The 22,513-nt window shown below is 49.2% G+C and overlaps 1 protein-coding gene across 1 annotated transcript in view; it reads left to right on the top strand.

Moving 5' to 3' along the window:
- Positions 1 to 12,512: 12,512 nt before the first annotated feature.
- The window catches only part of LOC148182490 (acid-sensing ion channel 2-like), a 34,018-nt gene continuing 24,017 nt past the window's right edge, over positions 12,513 to 22,513 (top strand). Inside the window, exon 1 of the mRNA XM_088067906.1 lies at positions 12,513 to 13,273. Coding sequence (XP_087924032.1) covers positions 12,710 to 13,273 — 564 coding nt within the window. The 5' untranslated portion in view covers positions 12,513 to 12,709. The remainder of the gene's footprint in view (positions 13,274 to 22,513) is intronic.

Here is a 22,513-nt window from a genome sequence, read left to right as displayed (position 1 = left end):
ACGATGTAAAGCCATTGCATGTGCCCTCTGCTTGTCCCCAGGCCAGGGCATCCTGTTTATGGTCACAACCTGAGCATAGAATCACAGATCCATTTCAGTTGGAAACCACCTTTAAGATCATCAGGTCCAATGGCCTTCCATGTTTTGTGGGGGTGAACGATGAGCAGAGAGCTCCAGGTGGTAGTGTGGATCCTCAGCCACCTACCTGAGCACTCTCCATCTCCACCACTCATTCACAGTCAAGCAGAAGTTTGAAACAGTGGAAATAAAATTACATTATTCCAGGCAGAGCTGATTTAATGAAAAATACATTGTCTTTCCATGGCTTCAGTGAAAACCTATTGGTTTCTGCAAGATTAAATTAGAAGTCATCTATTTTCAGAACCTGTGAGGGACTGGCACTAGAGGGAAGTGGATATGAGAGACTTCAAATCTCTTGCAGGGATTGAATTAATTGACTGCAAGCTTTTGCCTGCAAATGAAACTAAGTAATGTTTCCTCCTGCTGCACTGCAAAATATTCATATGAAAACACTAAATAATTTATTTACAATCTGAGCTCAATCTTGCTTTGCTTTTGTTAGATAGGCATAATTTAGTATTAAAAGGTAAACCAAATGAGTATGAGTAAAACTATTACCCACCTTAAAAACAGGAGCAATTGTAGGTGAAACAGGAAGTTGTATTCAACAACAACAACAATAACAACAACAACAACGTTTCTTTTTAATTTAAAAGGCCTTAAAATTCTGTATTTGTCAGATTTTTCAGTTTTCCCAATATTGTACTGTGGCAGTTTCTGAGCTGAAAGCAGTGCAATGAGAAATCAAGACACTTCATTTTGTAAGTGTCAAGACAAAGAATCTTCACTTTTCCAGTTTTTCTACCCATTTTCTTTTGAGCTGAACTCATCAAATCCTCACAAGTCCTTGGGGCTGTCGAAAAGGACTCAATGTCTCTTTTTAACTATTTTCAAACTTTTAGAAGATGAATAAACCCCCATTTGCTAAAAGGTGGTTGTGTTGATCAAAGACTTGTATCATTCTGTTGGCATTTGCTTTGCTACCAGACAGCCCCAAATACATCTTTGTGCAAAATAAATGGGCTTGGATAAACTCAGTTTGAATGCTCTTGGACTGCAGAGAAGTCTCCTTGTGGTTTACCCTCTGACACCAAATTAACCTTCCCCTGAGCAAGGCATTTATATTCTGGAGTAAATGCACTCTCACACAGAGTTATTTTGCAATTACATGAATTTATATTTGGTCTCAATGTAACAAGAGCAAGTGTGGAGAGCGCAGGGTGAGCAGAGGATAAACAGCTCGAGTATCCCCTGCTGCCTGCAGGGACAGACTCCCTATGCTCACTTGCACTGGTTCCTGAACTTGGTATTTGTGCAGTGAAAAGCAATCCTGGAATGAACAGTGACAAAAATGGGACTGCCCAAAGTGGTGGTTTACACTTTGGGGATCCCAGTGAAATCCTCATCAGGGTTTTTACACCTGGTCTCTGCAGGAGGACAGTGTTTAACAGAGGGGACTTGAACCATCATCAAAGAGGTTTACACATGCTCTGACTTTGCTTTCAAGTGGTTTCATGTCCATTCCTCTTAAACTGGTTGGAAACTGGGGAGAGGATGAAACCAGAGGATATTTTCAGAGCCTGGAAACATTCAAGGCTGGATCCAACTGGGCTTGGAACAACCTGGTCCAGTGGAAGGTGTCTCTGCTGATGGCAAGGAGTGGAACTGGATGAGCTGTAAGGTCTCTTCCAACCCAAACTATTTTATGATTCAGTTAAAGAGTTTAAACAGCAATGTGCCATCGGACAGCTCATCCTGACAGCAGATCCCACTGCTGGGGAACCAGACTGGGTTGGTAATACTTGAGTGGGGAATGGAACATAGAAAGGCTTCACCTTCCTAAATACCTGAGTTCCACCACCACAGAGCAGCTTCAGCAGCTTCCTGTGCAAAGTCAGCCAAAAACCCAATGGCATGCTGAAAGTAATTCCTCCAGGGCCTGGGGCCGTCCTGTCCTGTATCCCAGCCACTGAGTGCTGTGATTGATGAACCCTGGCAGAGGCTGGGCTGCACTGCTCAGCTCTGGCAGAGGCTGGGTTGCCTGCTTTCGATTTACAAGTGTCAGCCCTGAATCTATCCTGCACCTCTCAGCAATTTCCCTGAGAGGAGGAAACAAAGCAGCTTTTGGCAAGGTTCACTCAAGTAAATCACAATTTTCTCTTTAAGGGCTTTTACCACTTGCAAATTTGCTTTTCTTATATTTACAGCTCCTTCCTGGCCAGACTCTGGCATCTGGGGGTGACCCACAGCATAAATGATAATTGCAAGGGCATGATGCTGAAGAGTTGGAGTGATGCCACCATGGGAAATGCTTTCAGGAAGATACTTTCAGAAAGATGTTTTCAGTAAGATGTTTTCAGTAGATGCTTTCAGAAAGATGCTTTTGGGACATGCCTTCAGAAGTGCTTTTGGAAGATGGTTTCAGGAGAGGCTTTCAGGAAAATGCCTTTGGGAGATGGTTTCAGTAAAACATTTTTGGTAGATGCATTCAGGAAGATTCTTTCAGACAATGTTTCAGCTTTACCATTTCTTCTGCTCTCTCTAGCTCAGCTACAGAGACTGCACTGGAGATCCTTTCTTACTTGCTGGGCTTTGCTCTGCTCATAGAATCCAGACTGTTTTGGGTTGGAAGGGACATTGAAGACCACCCAGTCCAATCCCCTGTCATGGGCAGGGACACCTTCCACTTTCCCAGGCTGCTCCAAGCCCCAGTGTCCAACCTGGCCTTGGACACTTCCAGGGATCCAGGAGCAGCCACAGCTTCTCTGGCCACCCTGTGTCAGGGCCTCTCTACCCTCACAGGGAACAATTCCTTCCTAATTGTCCTCTCAGCACTGACTCAGTGAGACCTTTTCTGGCCACTTTGTAAGAGTCAAGATCCTTGAAATGATCTTCCATTCTTAGCAGCAGAAGCTGCAGCTCTGGCAATAACTGCTGTCACACCTGGCTTCCAAGAGCAGATGAGTGATGGCCAGTTTTCTGCTGGTTGAGAATTTGCACCTGCTTGGAGAGCTGCTCCCTTACCACCCTGAGCTGCGCCTGGGATCAGAGTCCAGCTCATTTTTGGCTATCAGCAAACCTTCATCACATCCTACCTGGCAAGAAATATGACCAGACACAGAACTGCAGCAGGGAAACAGGCAGTGTTTGCTTTGTTCTTTCATTAGAACTTGATTTGGTGCTGTATTTAAACATGAATTACTGAGGAGGCAAAGACAGGGCTCTACTCCTCTCTGGCTGTTATTAAAACTCTAAATCAGGCTGCCTATGGAGCCATCCCTGCTATCATTGCTAAATGAAACAGGGAATTGGCCCCTTCTGTCTCTGAGGAGGGTGCAAGCACTCTCGGCAATCCTAACAAAGCACCTGGATTTTCCTGAACCTGCCAGCTTACAGTATTGTAAATCACCACAGCAGGGTTGTGGAGGAAAAAGACTTGGAAATGATCTTCCTAAATGGCAGCTCTACTGTAATTCAGACCAGCAGCTCAATCAGCTGTAAATTCGGTGATGGATTTCTTAAGGGTGGAGATTCATATTCCAAAATCCCATGTTCAGCCTAAAACTCCAACCCAGAAACATCCCTCTTGCTGGGGCATGTCTGGAAGGACTGTAGGGAACATGGTGGGAATCCTGGTTTAACCCCAGTTGCAACTCAACCTCACACATCCCAGTGGGATGGGTGAAGAGAATCAGAAGGGTAGGAGTGAGAAAACTTGGGTTGAGGTAAACATTTTAATAAGTAAAGCAAAAACTGTGTGCAAGCAAGGCAAACCAAAGAGTCCATTCACTGCTTCCCATCATGGGCAGGCCCTCGGCACTTGGCATGGAGACTTTGGAAGACAAAAGCCATCACTTGGAATATTCCCTCTCCTTGTTCCCCCAGCTAAGTATGACTTCATATGGTCTGGGATATCCCTGGGATGTGCTGGGATTAGCTGGCATTTTGCCTGTGCCTCCCCCTGCTTCCAGGGCACCCCCAGCCTCCCCTCTGGTAGCATGAGGAGCAGAAAAGGCCCTAACTTGGTCAGCAAAAAAATCCCTGGATTGTCTCCAGCACAAATCCCAACCACAGCCCCAGACAAGTTACTGTGAAGAAAATTAACTCTCTCCCACCCACACCCAGCACAGGGTGGGATGGGGACATAATCTATTATATTTAGGCTGATATAACCAATTCTCTTTTCAAAATACTTGGCAGGGTGGAAATCCAAAGTTTTGGTTTTGTTTGGATTTTTTGTTGTTATTACACAGGGTTTAGGTTCTTTCAATTTCATTTTCCAAACAGCATTTTTCTGTCTAGATATCACTGACCAGCTTCACCACAAGAAGCTCTGACTGACCTGAAAATGCATTTCCACCACTCAGATAACTGATCTTCATTGCTGTCTGCTAAGTGAGAGCACTGAGTCACTCCCATCCCCTCCAGCCTGGTCACAACCTTCCTCAGCCATGCCCACAAAGCTCTCACCCACAGAGAGGACCCAGAAGAGGGTTTTTTCCTGTATGATGGGAAAACAGAACCTTCCTTCATCTTCCCTCATCATCTTGCTGCCCTTCTGTAGAGAGAAAAACACCAGGGTAGAGGACTGGTGTTACATTTCATACCATCAGAGTCCCAGAGTGGCTTGGGTTGGAAAAGACCTTAAAGCTCATCAAGTGCCATGGCAGGGACACCTTCCACAGGGTGCTTAAGCCCCATCCAACCTGGCCTGGGACAGGGATGGAACAGTCACAGCTTCTCTGGGTACCTGTGCCAGGGACTTCCCAGCCTCACAGGGAAGTATTCACAGACAGAAATGAACATGGATAAAAGATCTATTGAGCCAAATTTGAATTTTTTTTTCCCTCTGAGAGCAGGCACAATTATTCTTTAGTTTTTCTTGGCCTTTTCTCTCACTCATCACCTCATGTATCCTCTCAGAGAACGTGATTAGCAAGGGGCTCAGGGTAGGGCCCTCTTCTGTCACATCTTACAAAAGCTGAAGTGATCTGTTAAATTGGCACAGCACCATGGAGCAAAATGTCTGAGCTGCTCAACTCTGCCTAGTGCAGCTCATCACATCCAAAACAGAAACTTCATGTGTTCTTCTCCTCAGAAAGGGCAAGGATTTAAGATGAGGTTTGTTCTCTCAGTGGAGGAACAGCTCCTCTGGAGTAGATAGAATCCTGCTGAGAGTAAATACCATAATCTGGTCGAGTTCCTGTCCCTGCTCCTTCTCAGCCCATTGAATAACCATGAACTAACTCACCCAGCATTCCTGAGATGGAAAAGTATTAGGCCCATCCAGCACACTGGGGAGAACAAATTAAATTACAAAAGCATCTCATGTGGCCTCCAGCAAACTTCACCTCTTTTCCACGACTCAGATTTCCATAAAGTTCTAATGATGCCACAGGACACACCTCCAGTGTATCAATCTGTCCCCACAGCAAACAGTCCTTTCAGTCAACTCACTTCAAATTTCTGCCTTTGGGAGGTCCCCCTGCAGAGCTGTCTCCAGCTCAGGGGCTCCAGCATAGGAAGGATGTGGAGCTGCTGGAACAATTCCAGAGGAGACCACAGAGCAGGAGCACCTCTGGAGCCAGTCTGGGAGAGCTGGGGATGTTCATCTGGAGAGAAGCTCCAGGGAGAGCTCAGAGCCCCTTTCAGGGACTGAAGGGGCTCCAGGAGAGCTGGAGAGGGACTGGGGACAAGGGATGGAGGGCCAGGAGCCAGGGAATGGCTTCCCTGCCAGAGGGCAGGGTTAGATGGCTGTGAGGGTGGTGAGGGCCTGCCACAGAGTGTTCAGAGAAGCTGTGGCTTCCCCTGGGCCCCTGAAAATGTCCAAGTCCAGGTTAGATTTAGTTTGGATCAACCTGGGATAGTGGAAGTTGGGATTTGCTGTCAATACAAATACAAACAGAAGTTTTTTACCCATTGGCCCTGCCCAGAACCCCCAACAACCCCACCCTGTTCATCCCTGGAGCGCTGTCCAAGCTCTCCTGGAGCTCTGGCAGCCTCGGGGCCGGGACCATTCCCTGGGGAGCCTGGGCAGTGCCAGCACCTCTGGGGGAAGAACCTTTCCCTGATCTCCATCCCAAATCCCCTGACCCAGCTCCAGCCATTCCCTGGGTCCTGTCCCTGTCCCAGAGATTGGAGCTGCCCCTGGGGAGGAGCTGCAGCCCCAGTGAGCTCTGCCCTCAGCCTCCCCTGCTCCAGATGAACAGGCCAAGTGCCCTCAGCTGCTCCTCGTGTGGCCCCTCCAGACCCTTCCCCATCCTCGTGTCCCTCCTTTGGAGCATCTCCAACACCTTTAGATCTTTGGCACAGAGAGATCCCCCCTGGGATGTCCTGTGTCACCTCCCAGCTCTGCTCCTTTGGCACCAGGATTGCAACTAGTTTTGAGATTGTTTTCTTCTTGTTTTCCCAGGTAAGCCACTTGAGGAAGGACAATCAGGGTTGCCATGGCAATGGAAGGATGACTTCTTAATTTGTGGGATTCTTTCCCTAATTATTCTGAGAATTGTAATCCCATGAAAACTGCCTCCTTTGGAGAAATTCAGTTAAGAGCTGCAGAGACGCTGAAGGAGAAGTTAAAAAGAAAGGAAAGCTAATGAAGTTTTTGGGCAAAAGAATGAAAAAAAAATAAATTGGTGAATTTTCCTTGCTTGTTTCATGTGCCAACAAGAGCAAATGTCTGGTGTTATCCAGAAACAAGGGCCTGGAATGGGTCCTAAACTTGAATTATTCATGAGTAATTCAGGGTGTTTTTTCAGGCTTTCTGAAGAAGAAGAGTATCAGGCAGAACTAACACATGTAACTGAAAATAAAACCGTGTAAAACTTAATGGAGAACAAGTAGGATTTCAAGGGCTATTTAAATGCAGAGGCACCAGAGAAAATATAATTTTTTAGTACATTTTTTCATTCCCAAATCTTAAAACTCAAGACACAGGACAGAAACAGCACTGCTTTCATTTTGTATAGGATGAAGAGATACTGTGGCTTGCTCAGGGTGGGCAGTGAAGGACAGACATAGGAGGATTGAGCCAAAGTCCCCGGGATGTCCCGGCTGGCTTTGGAGCTGAGCAGATGCCACACAAGTCACCTCTGACAGGAACACCTTGGAACCCCGATGAACACAGCCCTGGAGAGAAGGCTGGTAAATCTGTTATTGCAGAGAAGCTGGGAATGTCAGAGGGAGCAGGGCAGCCTCTGAGTGCTGACAAACACTTCTAAAAATCCAATATTCCCGCACTGAGGCCCAGAACATCCAGGGGAGTATGAATGTGCATTAATATTTCTACAGGAGGAGGAAGGCACCTGGAACATCCTCTCTGCTGCTGGGGGAGAAATCTTCTTCCCCGAATCATTCTTTCACTGGAAAATGCTGGTTCAGCTCTCTGCCAATATGATGTTTTCATCATCATCTTTCTCTGGAGGGAAATGGTCATGGAAATGGAGCATTTAATTGTCTTACTTTCTAACAGCTTTGCTGCCCAGAGCAGATGTGGCTGCCCCTGGATCCCTGGAAGTGCCCAGGGCCAGGTTGGACAGAGCTTGGAGCAACCTGGGATAGCGGAAGGTGTCCCTGCCCATGGCAGGGAGTGGGACTGGATGATTTTAAGGTGCCTTCCAACCCAAACCAGTCTGGGATTCTATGACCTTCCTTTAGAAGGTATTTCATGCAGCCATTTGAATATTTTTTGATTTATTTCAAGGAGACTTCTTTTTCTTTTCAATTGTTTCCATTGCTTTCATTTTATACCTGATTATAAATCCAAGCACAATATTAAATGCCCTGAAATCTAATAAAAATTTCTATTTTCTCTAAGTATTAGAAAGCTGTTTAATTGAGCCAAAGCTACTTTGGAACTGATCAGATTTAATTTCAGGGGAAACATTCAACATTATGTTCTTGTTTAGTAGCTAAGCCCTCTCTGCTCAGGGGAGCTCTGTGTCTCCACTTTGAACTGGCAGTAGAAGTTTAAGTGACAAGAGAGTCCAAAAATACTGGGGAAAGCCTGAGAAATGGAGGGAGAGTTACAGGTCACTTTAAGCAAAGTTCTTCTTCCAGGAGTCACTGCGGTTGACCTTGTGCTCTCTGACTTCCCTTCCAATTGCCTGTTGTCCTTTCTGCCTTCAAATCCCATGGCAAAAACAGCATCCTGTGAAACTGAAATCCCAGAGGGACATTGATGGGACATTTCCCTAGTGCTCTGTGCAACCACAGAATGATCTGCAGCTGGGCCAGGGAAGGATCTGGAGCAACAGCTGAGGGAGCTGGGAAAGGAGCTCAGCCTGGAGCAGAGGAGGCTCAGGGGGCCCTTGTGGCTCTGCACAAGTCCCTGGCAGGAGGGGACAGCCGGGGGGGTTGGGCTCTGCTCCCAGGGAACAGGGACAGGAGGAGAGGGAACGGCCTCAGGCTGGGCCAGGGGAAGCTTGGATTGGAGATTAAGGAGGATTTCTTCATGGGGAGGGTTGCCCAGCCCTGTCACGGCTGTCCGGGGCAGTGGTGGAGTCTCCATCCCCAGAGAGGTTTAAAAGCCATGTGCATGTGGCTCTTGAGGACATGGTCAGTGGTGGTCCTGACAGTGCTGGGTCAACTCAGTTGGACTCAATGGGCTCAGAGGACTTTTCCAATCTAAACAATTCTGTTATTGTCAGACAAACCTCTTTGCTGGACTGCAGCCATCATTGCCTTTTTCTTTTTCCTTTTTTTTAATAACTCCATTTTCTCTTCAAGCCCAGAGGGGAACATCAGATAAATGAACTGGCAGAAAACACAGCAATTTCCAGGGTTAAGGAGAGGGCTCTGGCCCAGGGCAGTGGGAACCATGTACTGAGCCACATGGGGGACCAAAGCACCTCATTTTCTCTGCAAAACTGCTGTGTGTGTGAGGTCAGTCCTGCCTTTCTCATTGCAAACCCTTTAACTGGGCTGTGCTTCCAGGAAGGCTCAAGTGGGGCTGTGGAAGCAGAGGGATTCACATGTCAGGACCCTTCTTCATCCCTTTTTCTTCCTCGAATAGAGAGAGCCGTTTCTCGTTGTTCCGGGGTGGGATCCCGAGCACTGCAGCAAGTGCTGGAGACACAAGAGGGCAGGCACAGGCTGTGCAAAGGAGAGAGGGCTCTGCACAGCCTGTGCCTGCCCTCTTGCCAGCCAGCCTGGCCCTCTCCACTTCCCGTCACCCCTGCAAAGGTGTGAGAAAGGGGATTTTTCTCAGGGATATGTCTTCTGGCCCTGCCTGGCTTGTCTGCTTGAAGCAAATTTGAAGCAGCACGTTCTGCAAGGAACATCCAGAGGCTGAGACCGGGCTATGAGTTCCCATAGCAGCTCCTCCACCTACCAGGGATGCTGCACATTCCTGGGGCTTTCCCTAGCACAGGTGTCCTTAGCTGGGCTCTGCCACCTCAGAGAGTTTATGGGACCAGCCAGGCTGCCTTGTCCTCCCCCTCTGTGTCCCCTTAGAGGGGTTGTTCACAGGGGAGGCCAGAGGGGCCATCAGCCCTTACCAGCCCTTGCATCCCATGTCCTTCACTCTTGCTGGTGTTACCCCACAGCCCATCCCCAGCTGCTTCTTTCCCTGGCTCTCTGGACATTGTGGCTGTTGGCAGCTCTTGGACACAGCCTGAGCCACCAGCCCTCACCAGAACATGACAGTGCCCAGAGCATCTGTGGCTGCCCCATCCCTGGAAGTATCCCAGGCCAGGTGGGACAGGACTTGGAGCATCCTGGGATAGTGGAAGATGTCTGTGCCCATGGCAGGGGGTGGGATGAGATGATCCCTTCCTACCCAAACCATTCCATGATTCCATGATTTGTCTCCCTGGTTTGTGCCCATCCACAGGAGCAGTGGAGCAGAGCCAGTGTGGAACCGGTGTGGAGCTGGTGCCAGGCAGCTCTGCTGGGCATGGGGCTGTTCCCTCCAGGCTACAGCAGAAGCTTCCTGCACAGTTCAACAGTAAAAGGCAGCAGATGGTTTATGGTGTGAATTACAGCAAATGGGATTGCAAAGGCTGTACACACGGGGGAAAAAATGAAAACATTAATGGAGAACAAATGAAAGCATTAACACACCAGCCCAGCCAGTGCAGGCGTGGGGAAGGGAGAGGGATTTGCAGATGGGCTGGAAATGGGTATGAAATGGGTACCCATTCTAGCCAGTAATTTTTTAGAGGGGAAGGGTCTTGTCCCTGACTATGCAGGGGTGGTGAGCACAAGGGGAGACAGGAGCAAGGTCTGGAGCCAGGAGCATGGGTGCTATGGCCACTCTGGTCTTCAGCTGCTTTAATTCTGGGCCATAGCTTGTTTGGGTGTGCTCAGCTCTGCCTTTTCCACTCTCCTGGAAAAGGCACCACAAAGTGCAGGAGGTTTGTGCATCTCTCCTTGTCTGAATTTCTGAGTAATGCAGAAGGAACACGGGTCTGTTTAGCCACAATGTATTGAGAACCTGGCTTTACTCACAGGCACAGATGCAGAAGGAGGGATCATATTTTGCATTTCAGGGCTGATGTGGATTTGTACAAGAGGAAACCAGACTCTGGAGGCAGCTCCTGCTCCCTCTGTACCTCAGCCATCCATGACAACACAGTGCTGGAGCCTTCTGGCTATGGAAGGAGGGTTCAGCTTCAGGGCAGCAACCTGGTATGCTGAAAAGTCCTCCTGGGAAATCCAGCTCAGAGCTCCCAAGTCCTTTGTCTTCTCTTTGCCTCAGACTCCGTGGTGTAAAATGGAGAAAGCAGCAGGGATGGTATGGGTAGCTCAGACTGAGGGACATTCCCATATGAACATCCTTGCTGGGGGATGCCAAGGCTGGGCTTGCTAAGGCCAAATGTGGAGACAGCAAAGCTGAAATGATCTTATCTCTGGGAGAAAATTGTCAGGGGGAGGTCAGGGTGGCTCATGGCCTGGGGAGAAGAGTCTTGGGGGTCCATCAGTCAAGCACCTGAAAGATGAAGGGGTCAAATGGTGTAAATGGTCTGTTGTCATGGTAACAGCACTCAGGGTTATAGCCCAGAAACTAGGCTCATTTTATCCCATATAATCTTTAAAGGTGGCTGAGAGTCACGAGGCATTGCCCTGCAGACCATGACAATCTCTGCCTGTGCTTCAACCCTCTGCTCCCATCTCATCCCAGCTGGGAAAGTCATGTTCTGGGTGACTCCATGCTCTGGGACCCTCACCTGCTGTAGGGCTGGACGCTGTACAGAGATAGAAATCCTGGGGTATAATTCTGGATCTGGAAAAAATCAAGCCAAACTCCTGCTGTTCATGGAGCTGATATGGAAGGGAGTTACTCTGGCCCTGCTCAGACCCAGCACCTCACACCCTGGATGGATCCCCCTCATTCCCACTCCTGCGGTCGCACCACAGATGCTCTCCTGTACCAAGGCATCAGCACAGGATCTGCAGCATCTCTTGGGTAGAAAACCCAGTTTTCCTCCCTCCACCCCCTCCTCTTTCCCAGCCTCCCGGCTGAATGCACATCTGGGAGCGCCTTCCCCAAACACATCCGTCAAGGCTGCCTGCCAGCGGCAAACAGAACATCCAGAGATGCTGCTGGTTTGGAGTCTTTCGAGCCTTGGGGGGCTGATCCGGGCGGCTCAGGAGCTGCTGGGCACAGTCCCCCCGGCCCTGCCGAGGCACAGCCGCTTCCAGACTCAGCCCAGGCTGGAGCTGGGGGTCTCGGCTCGCAGCTCCCTCTTCCTGCCCTGCCGCGGGGCTCCGGATCCACGTGTGACTCACACACTTCCAGTGCTTCTCCCTGAAGGTCCTGCAGGGAAGAAAAGCTCTGAGACAGACAGGAGAGATGGGAGATGCTACAGCTCCTCCGCTGCCGCTCCCCGAGTCTTGCCCTGACTAGGTTTTGCTCAGAGCTGCCGTGTGAAGGAGAAGCGTCTTCATGCCACTGCTTTCTAATCTATTAGCGTGTGTGCGTGCATGGAGCTGAGCAGCAATCCCCTCCTTTCCTTTCTTTTTCAGCCTTTCCTTTTCCCTCCCCGCTCTGCTTTCCTATTTCTCCCGCTGAATTAGCTGCCCACCTTTCCCTTGCAAATCACACCGACAGCACAGGCTGGGTTTTCGGGGTGGTGTTTTCTGTCCAAAATGGAGAGCTGGGAAGGAGGAGAGATGCCTAAATCCTGCAGTCGCATCCCCGGAGCTCGGGGAGCATCTCCCAGTCGGGCTGAAGACATCCGGGAAGGAGCATCTTCGGCTTTCCGCACTAGTTAACAGCCTGCGAGCTGCCTGCACTTGTTTTAGGCTCGCTCGCTTAATCTCAGCTCCCCTCGGCGCGTGTGTGCCTGTGTGTGTGTGGAGGGGGAGGACTTTATTGCCATTGGCTCAGCTTTCGCTGCCCACCCACATCTCTTCCACATCACCTTGGTGTCTCCCTAAATAAAACCAGCCCTCCTTATCGCACCGAGGAAATCAAGACCGAGTTTGAATGGATTTTATATAAATATTTACCCCGACGAAGCTACTGCTGAGCTCGTGGAATAAATTCGCAGCTGCTGGTCTCACTCTGCTTCCCTCGCCCACCCCTAAAAGGGTTTAATTACTTTGGAGAGGAGAGGGGAGAGATCCAGATCCCAGTTCTGGCTCCAGACTGACCCAAAAAGCAGGACCAGGATTTAAATGAACTATGGATCTGAAGGACAGCACCAGCGAGGGCAGCATGGGCAGCCTGCAGCCTTCCAGCATCCAGATTTTTGCCAACACCACCACGCTCCATGGGATTCGTCATGTCTTCGTCTACGGGCCGGTGACCATCCGGCGCCTGCTCTGGACCTTGGCCTTTGTGGGCTCGCTGGGTCTCCTCCTGGTGGAGAGCTCGGACAGGGTGGCTTTTTACTTCTCCTACCAGCATGTGACCAAAGTGGACGAGGTGGTGGCGAACAGCCTGGTGTTTCCTGCTGTCACCATCTGTAACCTCAATGAGTTCCGCTTCTCCCGGCTCACCACCAACGACCTGTACCATGCTGGGGAGCTCCTGGCTCTGCTGGATGTCAACCTGCAGATCCCCAACCCTCAACTGGCTGACCCCACTGTCTTAGCCATCCTCCAAGAAAAGGCCAATTTTAAGCAGTATAAACCCAAAGTTTTCAGCATGCAGGAGTTCCTGGCACGGGTTGGCCATGACCTGAAGGATATGATGCTGTACTGCAAGTTCAGAGGCCAGGAGTGCAACCACAAGGACTTCAAAACTGTGAGTATGAGCAGACACTCTGCTTTTCTCTTCTCTGGGCATGTGGGCTATGGTGTTGCAGGACCAGGACAGCCCTGAAGGTCACTTGCCCACTTGTGTGGGTCTGCTGTGATGAGGCAGTGGCTGCCAGGCTCTGGCATGGCAGAGGAGGAGCAGGAGGAAGCCTGTTGAGCTGAAGTTTGTTTGTTGGAGTCCTAATGGGGGTTCTGTGGGGCCAGACCTGAAAGGGGCTTGTAGCAGGTCCAGCCCCCATCCTGCATAAGGCCCATGGCTCCCAGTGTCAGCTTGGGGCCAGATGGGTGCTGCTGAGCATCACAGGGGCCTGAGTGGCTCTTGCCATGGCCAGTGGATGTCAGCCAGCTGAAGGAAGCAGAGAGGGCTGACAGAATCAACAAGGAGGACAGGTACTCAGGGCTACTTTGAGCAGTGTCCAACAGTATTTCTCCAGGTGTTTGCAGCTTTGCTGGAACTGTAGAAGGGGAAATTTTCCCTCTTGTTCCTGGTGTTCATGTCTCATAAATCCTGGTTTGCTGCGGAGCGTGGGTAGCAGCTGGGTACCTGCCTGGTGCTGTGTCTTTCCTGTGCTGTGTTATATGAAAGGAGTGGAAAGAGAAGAAGAGGAAAAGCAACTGAGAGGCTGAGCTCTGATCCCAGTCTGCTCTGAGATGGGGGCAGGTGGAGTGAAGTGGGTACTCGAGCATCCTGAGGGAAGCAGCTGCTGCTGAGTTTCCAGCTTCTGGCTGGCACCCTGATGGCAATGCAAGCTGGCCTGGGTGCTGCGGTGGTAAATGTGTCAGTGTAAAATAAAAATTACTAGGAGGTTGTCTGGATGAAGTGATACCCCTGTGTGCTGCTGGGGCAGGTGAGGAGACTGGGGCTGCAGAGGGGGCTGAACCCCATCCTGGCTGAGCTGGGGGGGTGCTGGGGTCTGGGCTAAGTCCCACTATGCTCTCAAGCCAAGCTGGGCAGTGCCTTGGCTCTATGATCCTTGAGTCAGGAATATTAGAGGTTTCAGGTGATAGTTTCTTAGGAGTGCTGCTGCTTGTTCTCCTAATTACAGTGTGTCCTGTGGACAACAGGTCCTGGACAGGGTTTGTGATTGCCTGGTTCATCAGCAGAATCTTTGGTTTTGGGAGAAGGGAATATTTTCTGTCTGTGCTGCTTTGGATCTCTGAGAAAATGAGTCCAACTGACTCCAGCTCCAAAGTCATTGCCATCCCCTGGACTGTGCTCTCCTTACACCTCTGTGCAGGAGCATAGAATTTTATGCCTCAGTAATTACCTGTGCATAACTCCAATGCTGTGCCTAATTCAAACTACATATCCAGGCAAACCATTCCCTTGTTTCTGCTCCCTGGGCAGGTCTGAGCAGGGGTTGGGTCATCCAGGTTGTAGAAAGGTGTCAAGCAAGTTCCAAGGAGAAAAGCTTGCTAAAGAAAAGCCATGTGTGATCAAGTCTGGAGAGTGGGATAAAAAAGGAGAAACAGATGCAAAATTCCAGGGGACAGAAGAGTCAGGGAGTGAGGTCAGATCCCAGGAGGATGGACAAACCTCCCTTGTGTGGGGAGTGGGAGGTATTCTGCCTGTGGACTTGCCAAGAGTGAAATAAGAACCAGCTAAAAGCAAAAATCTCAAAGCCAGGGAGCAGCTAGCATTTTCAAAGCACCTGCAGGGCCTAAAAAAGGACTTTAAAAAGCAGGTCCTGTTCTCAGGGAAGACAGGAGCTCTTGGCAGCCCCTCTGGGACCCAGCAGGGTGTCACCCCTGGCTATTGAGTTTTTGAGATAATTGCTTCTGAAACAATGATTTTCTATTTTTTTTTTCCCATAGGGGATACTGTAGTTTCCAGAAAGACAAACATTCCCTGTCTGCCAAATAAATGCTCTGTTAAAACAGATCAGGGCAAGCTAGAAAGAGACAGGATATTATGGACTGACAGTGCTTGTCCTTGTCAAAGTGAGAGATTGAGTGCAATACTTCAGCCCATTCTGCAAAGCAGCTCCCACCTGAGCCAGATGACAGCATTGTCTCTCACAGAGGCAGGGCTTCGGGCTCACTGACTCCAGGTAATCCTTCAGGTTATGGAAATCCAGGAAGAAGCACTCAACAGGGACACAACAACCCTGTTTTCCTTCCAGATTTTACCTCTTGGAGATAAAAGGCAGGAAAAAGTGTCTGTTTGAAGATGAGTAGGTGTTTCCACAGGGAGAATGCTGTAGAGGTCTGTGAGCTGCCTCCAGGCTGAATCAGAACCTCATGTCCTGGATGAATTTTGCATTTAATCACCACCAACCTGTTGCAGCTGCACACAAGCTCAGTGACAGCACATCCATCCTGCTGCAGCACCCGCTGGAGAAGAGTCATCACTGAAGCCTGATTTGTTTCCTGAAGGGAAACGGTGTAAATCCCAGGCCAGTTCTGCAATATGCCAGCAGAGTAAAGAACTATGAGGTTTTAATATATACTGCCCAAATTCTGGTAGCTGGGAGCAGAGGAGGCAGGGGCTTTGCAGCAGAAGGCTGCACCAAACAGGAACTCTGCAATAAGGGTGCTGCTGAAGGAGTCAGTGCTGTGCTGCCTCTGGTCAGCTCTGCCTTCTGCTGCATGGGGGCTTTTGTGTGCTGAATAAAGTGCACAGTGCTGCTGCTGCATGAAGAGCAGGAGCTGGAATGACAGCATCTTGGCATTTGAAAACACTTTACCCTTCCTCCTCCTCCACTGCCCTGTTTAAATCCTCTGTCACTGCTTTAATAACAGGATTTGAGCTGTGTTTTCCCTACGCTTCCTGTTCCTTCTTCCCCTAATACCTCTCAGATAACATTTCCCATATTAAGGTCTGCTGATTGGAGTGAGTCCCCACAGCTCTTCTGCAGAAATACTCCAAAGGGAACAGGCAGGTCTTAGCCAGATGTGCTGATCCTGCACTGGCATTGCCATGCACAGAACAGCAGAGAAGATAATGCAGAGCTTTGCTGTAGGCAAAGGAAGTGAAGAAGAGAAAATTGTCAGACCATGCTTTAGGAAAGCCATTCCCTTGGAGTATTTGGAGGAGTAAAGCCTGATAGCTGCAGCCAAGGAAATCCCCTCCTTGTTTTCTGCATTGCTCCCTGCCAGGAGGTCCTGGTTGGAAATGACCTCACAGATGGCATTTTCCTGCAGGAGCTGTGCTCCTGCTGCTCAACGTGACATCAAGGTCTTCCATCCCACTGCTGCCAAGCCTGGCAAAGCTTGGGCTCATCAGCCCTCGCCACACCACTGTGATGTTCTGGGAGTCCCTGTGAGTGTGTGGAGAAAAGCCTCTTTCCTGGGGCTGCTGGTGTGGCTTGTGGTCCTTCACTGTTCCAGCCTGGGATGAGCTGGGTGGTGCCAGGGGACACTTGCAGGAGGATTTTGTTTGTGGCCTAGCAAATGTAGGGGGCAATGGGGAGAACACCTCTGAAAACACTTTCAGCCCATGGGGCAAACATGGAGTGAGGGATGTGATGGCCTGGGAGTGGACATTGGGAATTTGAGCAGCAGGGGAATGGGATCCCTCACTCCCCTCCTTGCTGAGAAATGCTCCCCAGCAGCACAGCTCTGCCCAGCACAGGCCAGCCGTGGCTCTGGGGGATGTTCTGGGTGTCTGGGGGGGTACCGTGTTTCGCAGTTGGGTCATTTGCTAAATGCAGTGTTGGGCTGTGCTTCCTCACACATCCAATCATTCCAGCTAGCACAAACTTTTCCCTTGTGCCTACTCTGCCTCATCAGATGTCTATTTATTGCCAGTGGCCATGACAATTGAAGGATAGAACTCATTTATTTTCAATACACATTCTTCTGACCAACAGGGTCCACATAATGAAGTGTATCTCATGTGAATATTGCTATTTTAAGACATGAGTTTCTGCCAATCTATCTGGCATTCTCTATACATATGTTTTCTGCCATTCTTTCTAGTACATCTATCAAGCCAATGTTTAGTGAACAGCTTTGGCTGTTTAGACTAACTAGTCCATTCTCATCTGTTATACAACTTCTACTTTCTTCAAGAAAAAACGTCAGGATAGTGCGTACTTGATTCAGAGAAACATTACTTCTCTATTTAACAATTTTTCTGGAGAATCACAACTTTTTCCAAAGTGTTCTCCATAACCTGAGATGCAATAATGAGATCTCCCATAATGAGATGTGCAATAATGAGATATGTGATTCAGTGATAACTTTTACACAAACAGGCTATTCTTTCAGAAGGAAATCAGGTCACTGTGCAGCCTTCCCAGTCTGCACTGGAGTATCCCAATTTTGCAAGCACTGTTGAAGGTCTGGGTGTGAGCACAGGCACAGAGGGAGTGCAGGGTTATAATTTTGCTGCTAGTAGTGTCTCATTGGGTGTCTAAAAGGAGGTGGATTGCTCCTCACTCAGGTATCTGGCAAACACTGCCTTTGGGAAATGCAAATCCTCATTCCACCCAGTGTTTTCCTGGATTAAATTTCTATGTCCTGTAAGGATTTATGGGTGTGGTAGTTCCCTGTTACACTGATGGGGTTTATATTTCCTTTATTTATTAAAAAATGGTAAGATAATGCTTTATATTTTGCAGGAAGTTTCATGGATGGATGCCAGTTTGGAACAATGCTCATGAAAAACCATTCCTGGGTTGGAATGCTTAGTAGAGTTAAAATCTAATGAAAGCTGTGGAGCTTTAGTGGGCCTTTTCATGGCAAACCCAGTTTTAAATCCTTTAATACTGTGTGTTGGTTTGGCACAGCCTGGTTTTTGGTAGCAGGGGGGCCACAGGAGTAGCTTCTGTGAGAAGCTGCTAGAAACTTCCACCATGTCCAACAGAGTCAACCTCTGATGGCTCTGAAGATGCTGCTGGCCCAATTAGAAAGGTTGGTAACTCCTCTGTGATGACATATTTGAGAAGAAAATCAAAACAGCACCCCACCATTTTTTTCCCAAGGGTGGTGTGGCACCACCAGTGGGGCCATCCCAGTGTGACCTGTGGTGAGCCTTGCCTTCCTGGCTGCCCCTAGCCATGCTGTGGGTGAAAGGGCAGGGGTGGTGGTGGCAGCTTCCCCTCCCCAGCACGCTGCATGAAGAGAGGCGTTGGATGGCTGCAGTGCCGTGGCACCACGCGTGCGGGCGCACAGCGGCAGCGGGGCCACATGGCTGGCAGCAGAAGCGTGACAAGAGATTCCCCAAAGCAGAACCTAGACAAGGTCAACTTCTTGGTGCTGCAGGATCTTGCAAGGGTCTTTGAATTAGTAGAACCTGTTGGCAATGGTACCTACTGACAGTAGGTTTCTTCCTAGTCAGAGAAGAGGAGGAAGGAAGTGAGGACATGTGAGGGAAACATGACAGCACCAAGGTCAGTGGAAAAAAGAGGGGGATGAGGCACTCCAAGCGTTGGAGCGGGGATTCCTCTGCAAGCCATAGTGAGCACTGTGGTGAACCAAGCTGTCCCCCTGTAATCCAGGAAGTCCACGGTGCATGCAGAGATCCACTTGCAGCCCATGAGAGAAGTGCTCACACCAGAGCAGGTGGATGCTGGAGAAAGCTGTGATCCAGTGGGAGACCCAAACAGAGAGAGAGGGATCCTGCTTCCAGATAGAGAGAGAGGGCCCTTGCTTCCAAACTAGAGCAGCCTATCCTTAGAGGACTGCAGCCTGTGGCTGAGTGACCCATGCCACAACAGTTTTGGGAAGACTGTTTGCCTGTGGGAGGGACCCCACGGCATAGCAGAGAAAAGACTCCTCTCCCTAAACAAACTGAACAAGGTCTGGAGGGATGAACTGACCGAAACCCCCATGCCCTGTCTCCCTGTGCTGTCGCTGGGAAGAAGGGAGAGGCTGAGGGTAAAAAATGTTTTAGAGGCTTATTTTACTTCTTATTACCCTCCTCTGACTCTAATAATAAATTTACTTTATACCTTTAAATTTAAACCTGCTTTGCCCTTGGAGTGTTTTCCCCCAGTCCTAACCTCAACTCATGAACCCTTTGTTAATTCTTAATTTTTTTTCTCCCTCTCCTCTGCCCAACTGTAGCAAAAGAGAGTAACTGAATGACTTTCATGGATACCTGGGACTTGGCCAATATCAAACCACGACATACAAGAAGTATAAACACTGGATGAAACAACTCCAAAGGAGAGAAACTGCAGAGAGGGGCTGTAGGTTGTTAACTTGGGACATTGGTGCCCTGCACTTGGGATGCAGACCTGTCCAGAACAGCGACAGTCCTTGATGATCTTTGAATAGGGCTGTGTTTGGATGTGTTTTGAGCTGTTTCTTAGCCAGGCATGCTGCCCTCCTTCACTCAAGCTTTGGCATGGGGAATAATTTAAACAAGTGGGAATGTGAGGAACAGGCACAGCCAAGGTGTTAAAGCTAGCTGTAGAGCAGAGAGGGATGAATGACAAGGGAAATGAGGCACAGGGAGGGCCCTGGGAGAGAAAGGACAAAGAATTTGTGTAAGAGCCAGATGTGCGCTCAGCCTTCCCTTGCTGGAGCAGCTGGCACTTGGTTTGGAGGAGAGCAAGAACCACTCCTCACTTCTGAGTGATTCTCATTTGTTAGAGTTGTTCATCAGGAGGCCAAATGAGAGCTCCTCTGTCCTCCACACCCCACGTGCCCAGGGATTTGCACTCCAAATAGCAGCTGGAGCTGGAGCAAAATGCAAATCCACCCTTGGGATGGGGAAGAACTGCTGAGCAAGGTGGGTATCATTGGAGTTCCAAGGACAGGGGAGATGTTTGAGGGCTGCCAAGATTTATCAGAATTGTTCTGGAAATTTTGTGAGGCTTTTATTAGTGTTGGAAATACCTCTGAGTGCAGCTTCTTGTGCTTCACCTCATTTCTCCCAGACAGGCACTGGGAACTGAAGTGCTCAAAGCTGCGGAGAGCTAAGGTTGTCAACAACAGAGAACAAATCCGATAATTGTCTTCCAGCCACCATGCCTTGGTGCCTCCTTCACCTGTGGCTCTCTGTGACTAACACAGTTCATGTCACAGGGTCTCCCTGACAACTGGCCTTGGATGAGTTCTCATGGGTACAGTTTTCTGTCTGCGGTGGGTGGAAGGTGAAACCAGAGGAAGATTTCACATGAACTTGTGCTTTCTCTCTAGGAACCAGACTTAGTCTAGTCATGTCCAAAGCTAGAAGTAAAGGCCAGGAAAGACAAGGAATATTGCGACGGAAAGCCCGGAGCACCGCAACTTCCCTAGAGAAGCAGCCCTGAGAAGGGCTGGGCCGAAGCGCGTGCGAGCAGCTTCGAGCAGTCGAGTGATTCCAGCTCAGCTCAGCGGCGGCGGGCAGGCAACATGGGAAGCAGGGACGAGAAAGCTGGTCCAGCATTCCACCAAGCAAAACCTTTATTCAGGCAGAGCTTTGGCAAAGGGTGCCAGGAACAGCTAATCTCCTGAACAGGGGAAAACCCAGGATATTTATAGGGGAGGAGAGGGGTGGGGGGAAGCCTGAGATACCTGTATAGGGGTGGGACAGCAGGGGAGAACACCAATGAAACACAACAGTTTAACATATCTAACTCAAAGACCCCTGGGAGCGACACATTGTGTCTCTCTTACAGAGAAGTATCTCCTCTCCAGGGGAGAGCCAGGATCTCGGGCTCAGAGGGCTCCTCTGCACTCACAGAATATATAAGAAACCCAGCCTGGAGAGGTTTCCAGCTGGAGCGGTAAAGTAGAACAACATAGCTTGTCCATAGCTTGTCCACCCCATGCAAGTGTCCCTTAGAGTCTTCTTGGCAGATAATAACCAACCTCCCAGATGTCCCCTCTTAAGGAATCTTTCTGTTTATCTGACCAAGTGTGGTGATGCCCAGTGAAAAATCATGGTGTGACTGCTGTGGGTTTAATCTAAACCCTCCCTGAGGGGTTCTCTGACTATGAGGTCTGTGACCCCCATGGACAGAAATGGGTAAAAATCTAAACCAGGTGTCATGAAGTTAAACAGGAGAAATTCCCACTTGATTGAAAAAGAAAACAGGTCTGCCTTCAGTGAGGGCCTCTGGCCTCTTGAGGTCCCTTCCAAGTTGAATTGTGATTCTATAACACAAAGCAGGTCCAGACCTGCTGGGTCTTAAATCCTTTTGCTATTTTTGGAGCATCTAATTTTTTCATAAAAACATAGAACCCTGGAATGGTTTGGGTTGGAAGAGACCTTAAAATCATCCAGACCCACTCCCTGCCATGGGCAGACACCTTCCACTATCCCAGGCTGCTCCAAGCCCCATCCAACCTGGCCTTGGACACATCCAGAGATCCATGGGCAGCCACAGCTTCTCTGGGCATCTTGTGCCCAGAAGCCTCCCCACCCTCCCAGGGAAGCATGTTTTCCTAATATCTAATCCAAACTTACTCTCTTTCAGTTTAAAGCCATTCCCCTTTGTCCTGTCCCTACATGCCCTTTTCAAAAGTCTCTCTCCATCTCTCTTGGACCCCTTTAGGCACTGGAAGGGGCTATAAAGGAGATCGATCTCCCTGGAGTTTCTCTTCTCCGGGCTGAACAGCTTTGCAGGACCTTGCACTTGGCCTTGATGGACTTTGTGAGGGTTACACATTCCCACCTCTCCAGCCTATCCAGGTGCCTCTGGATCCTATCCCTTCCCTCCAGTGTCACACAGTTTTGTATCATCATTCTTGCTGAGGGCACCCTCAATCCCATTGTTTGTGTCACCAACAGAGATGGAAACCACAGCTCTAACCCTGAGGGGCTCTGCCCATCTCTGACCTGCTCTCGTGCTCAGTTCACCCTCAGCCTTCCTGAGAAATGAAAGCCAATTTGGGAAAACGATCACCTTCCTCTCTGTGAATTCTGTGCACAAGTTCAAGTTTGTATTGTTGACCTAAGGACAAAAATTGCCTTAAAATGCAGAGTTGCTGATAGCTCCCTCTGCACTGAGCATTGAGGCATTCACAGCTCTGATTCCATAATGAGTCCACCACAGCTTCTCTGAGCAAACCCCTGTCTTTTCCCATTTCCTGAAACTATCCCTATTTGCTTTAGAAACAGACAATGCTGATTCCCTGAAAAAAAAAAACCAAACAACTCAAATCCATCACTCAGCTCCTGCTGACAAAAAATGTGCCTGGCAGCTCCTGAGGACAGGCAGGACAGAGAGATCATGCATGGCATCTCCTCTGGCAGGGTCTGAAATCACTCCTATGCCTTCCCAAATGTATTTGTCACAGGGATTTATGCCTGGAGTGCCAGCCAGGCTCAGGTTGGCCATGCAGCAGA

This window comes from Pseudopodoces humilis, chromosome 29 (assembly GCF_049639895.1).
Source record: "Pseudopodoces humilis isolate 2021_Gansu_Grassland_sample_001 chromosome 29, ASM4963989v1, whole genome shotgun sequence".
Classification (NCBI taxonomy): domain Eukaryota; kingdom Metazoa; phylum Chordata; class Aves; order Passeriformes; family Paridae; genus Pseudopodoces; species Pseudopodoces humilis.
The sequence above is the reverse complement of the archived record's forward strand: the minus strand, read 5'-3'. Positions and strand labels throughout refer to the sequence as shown.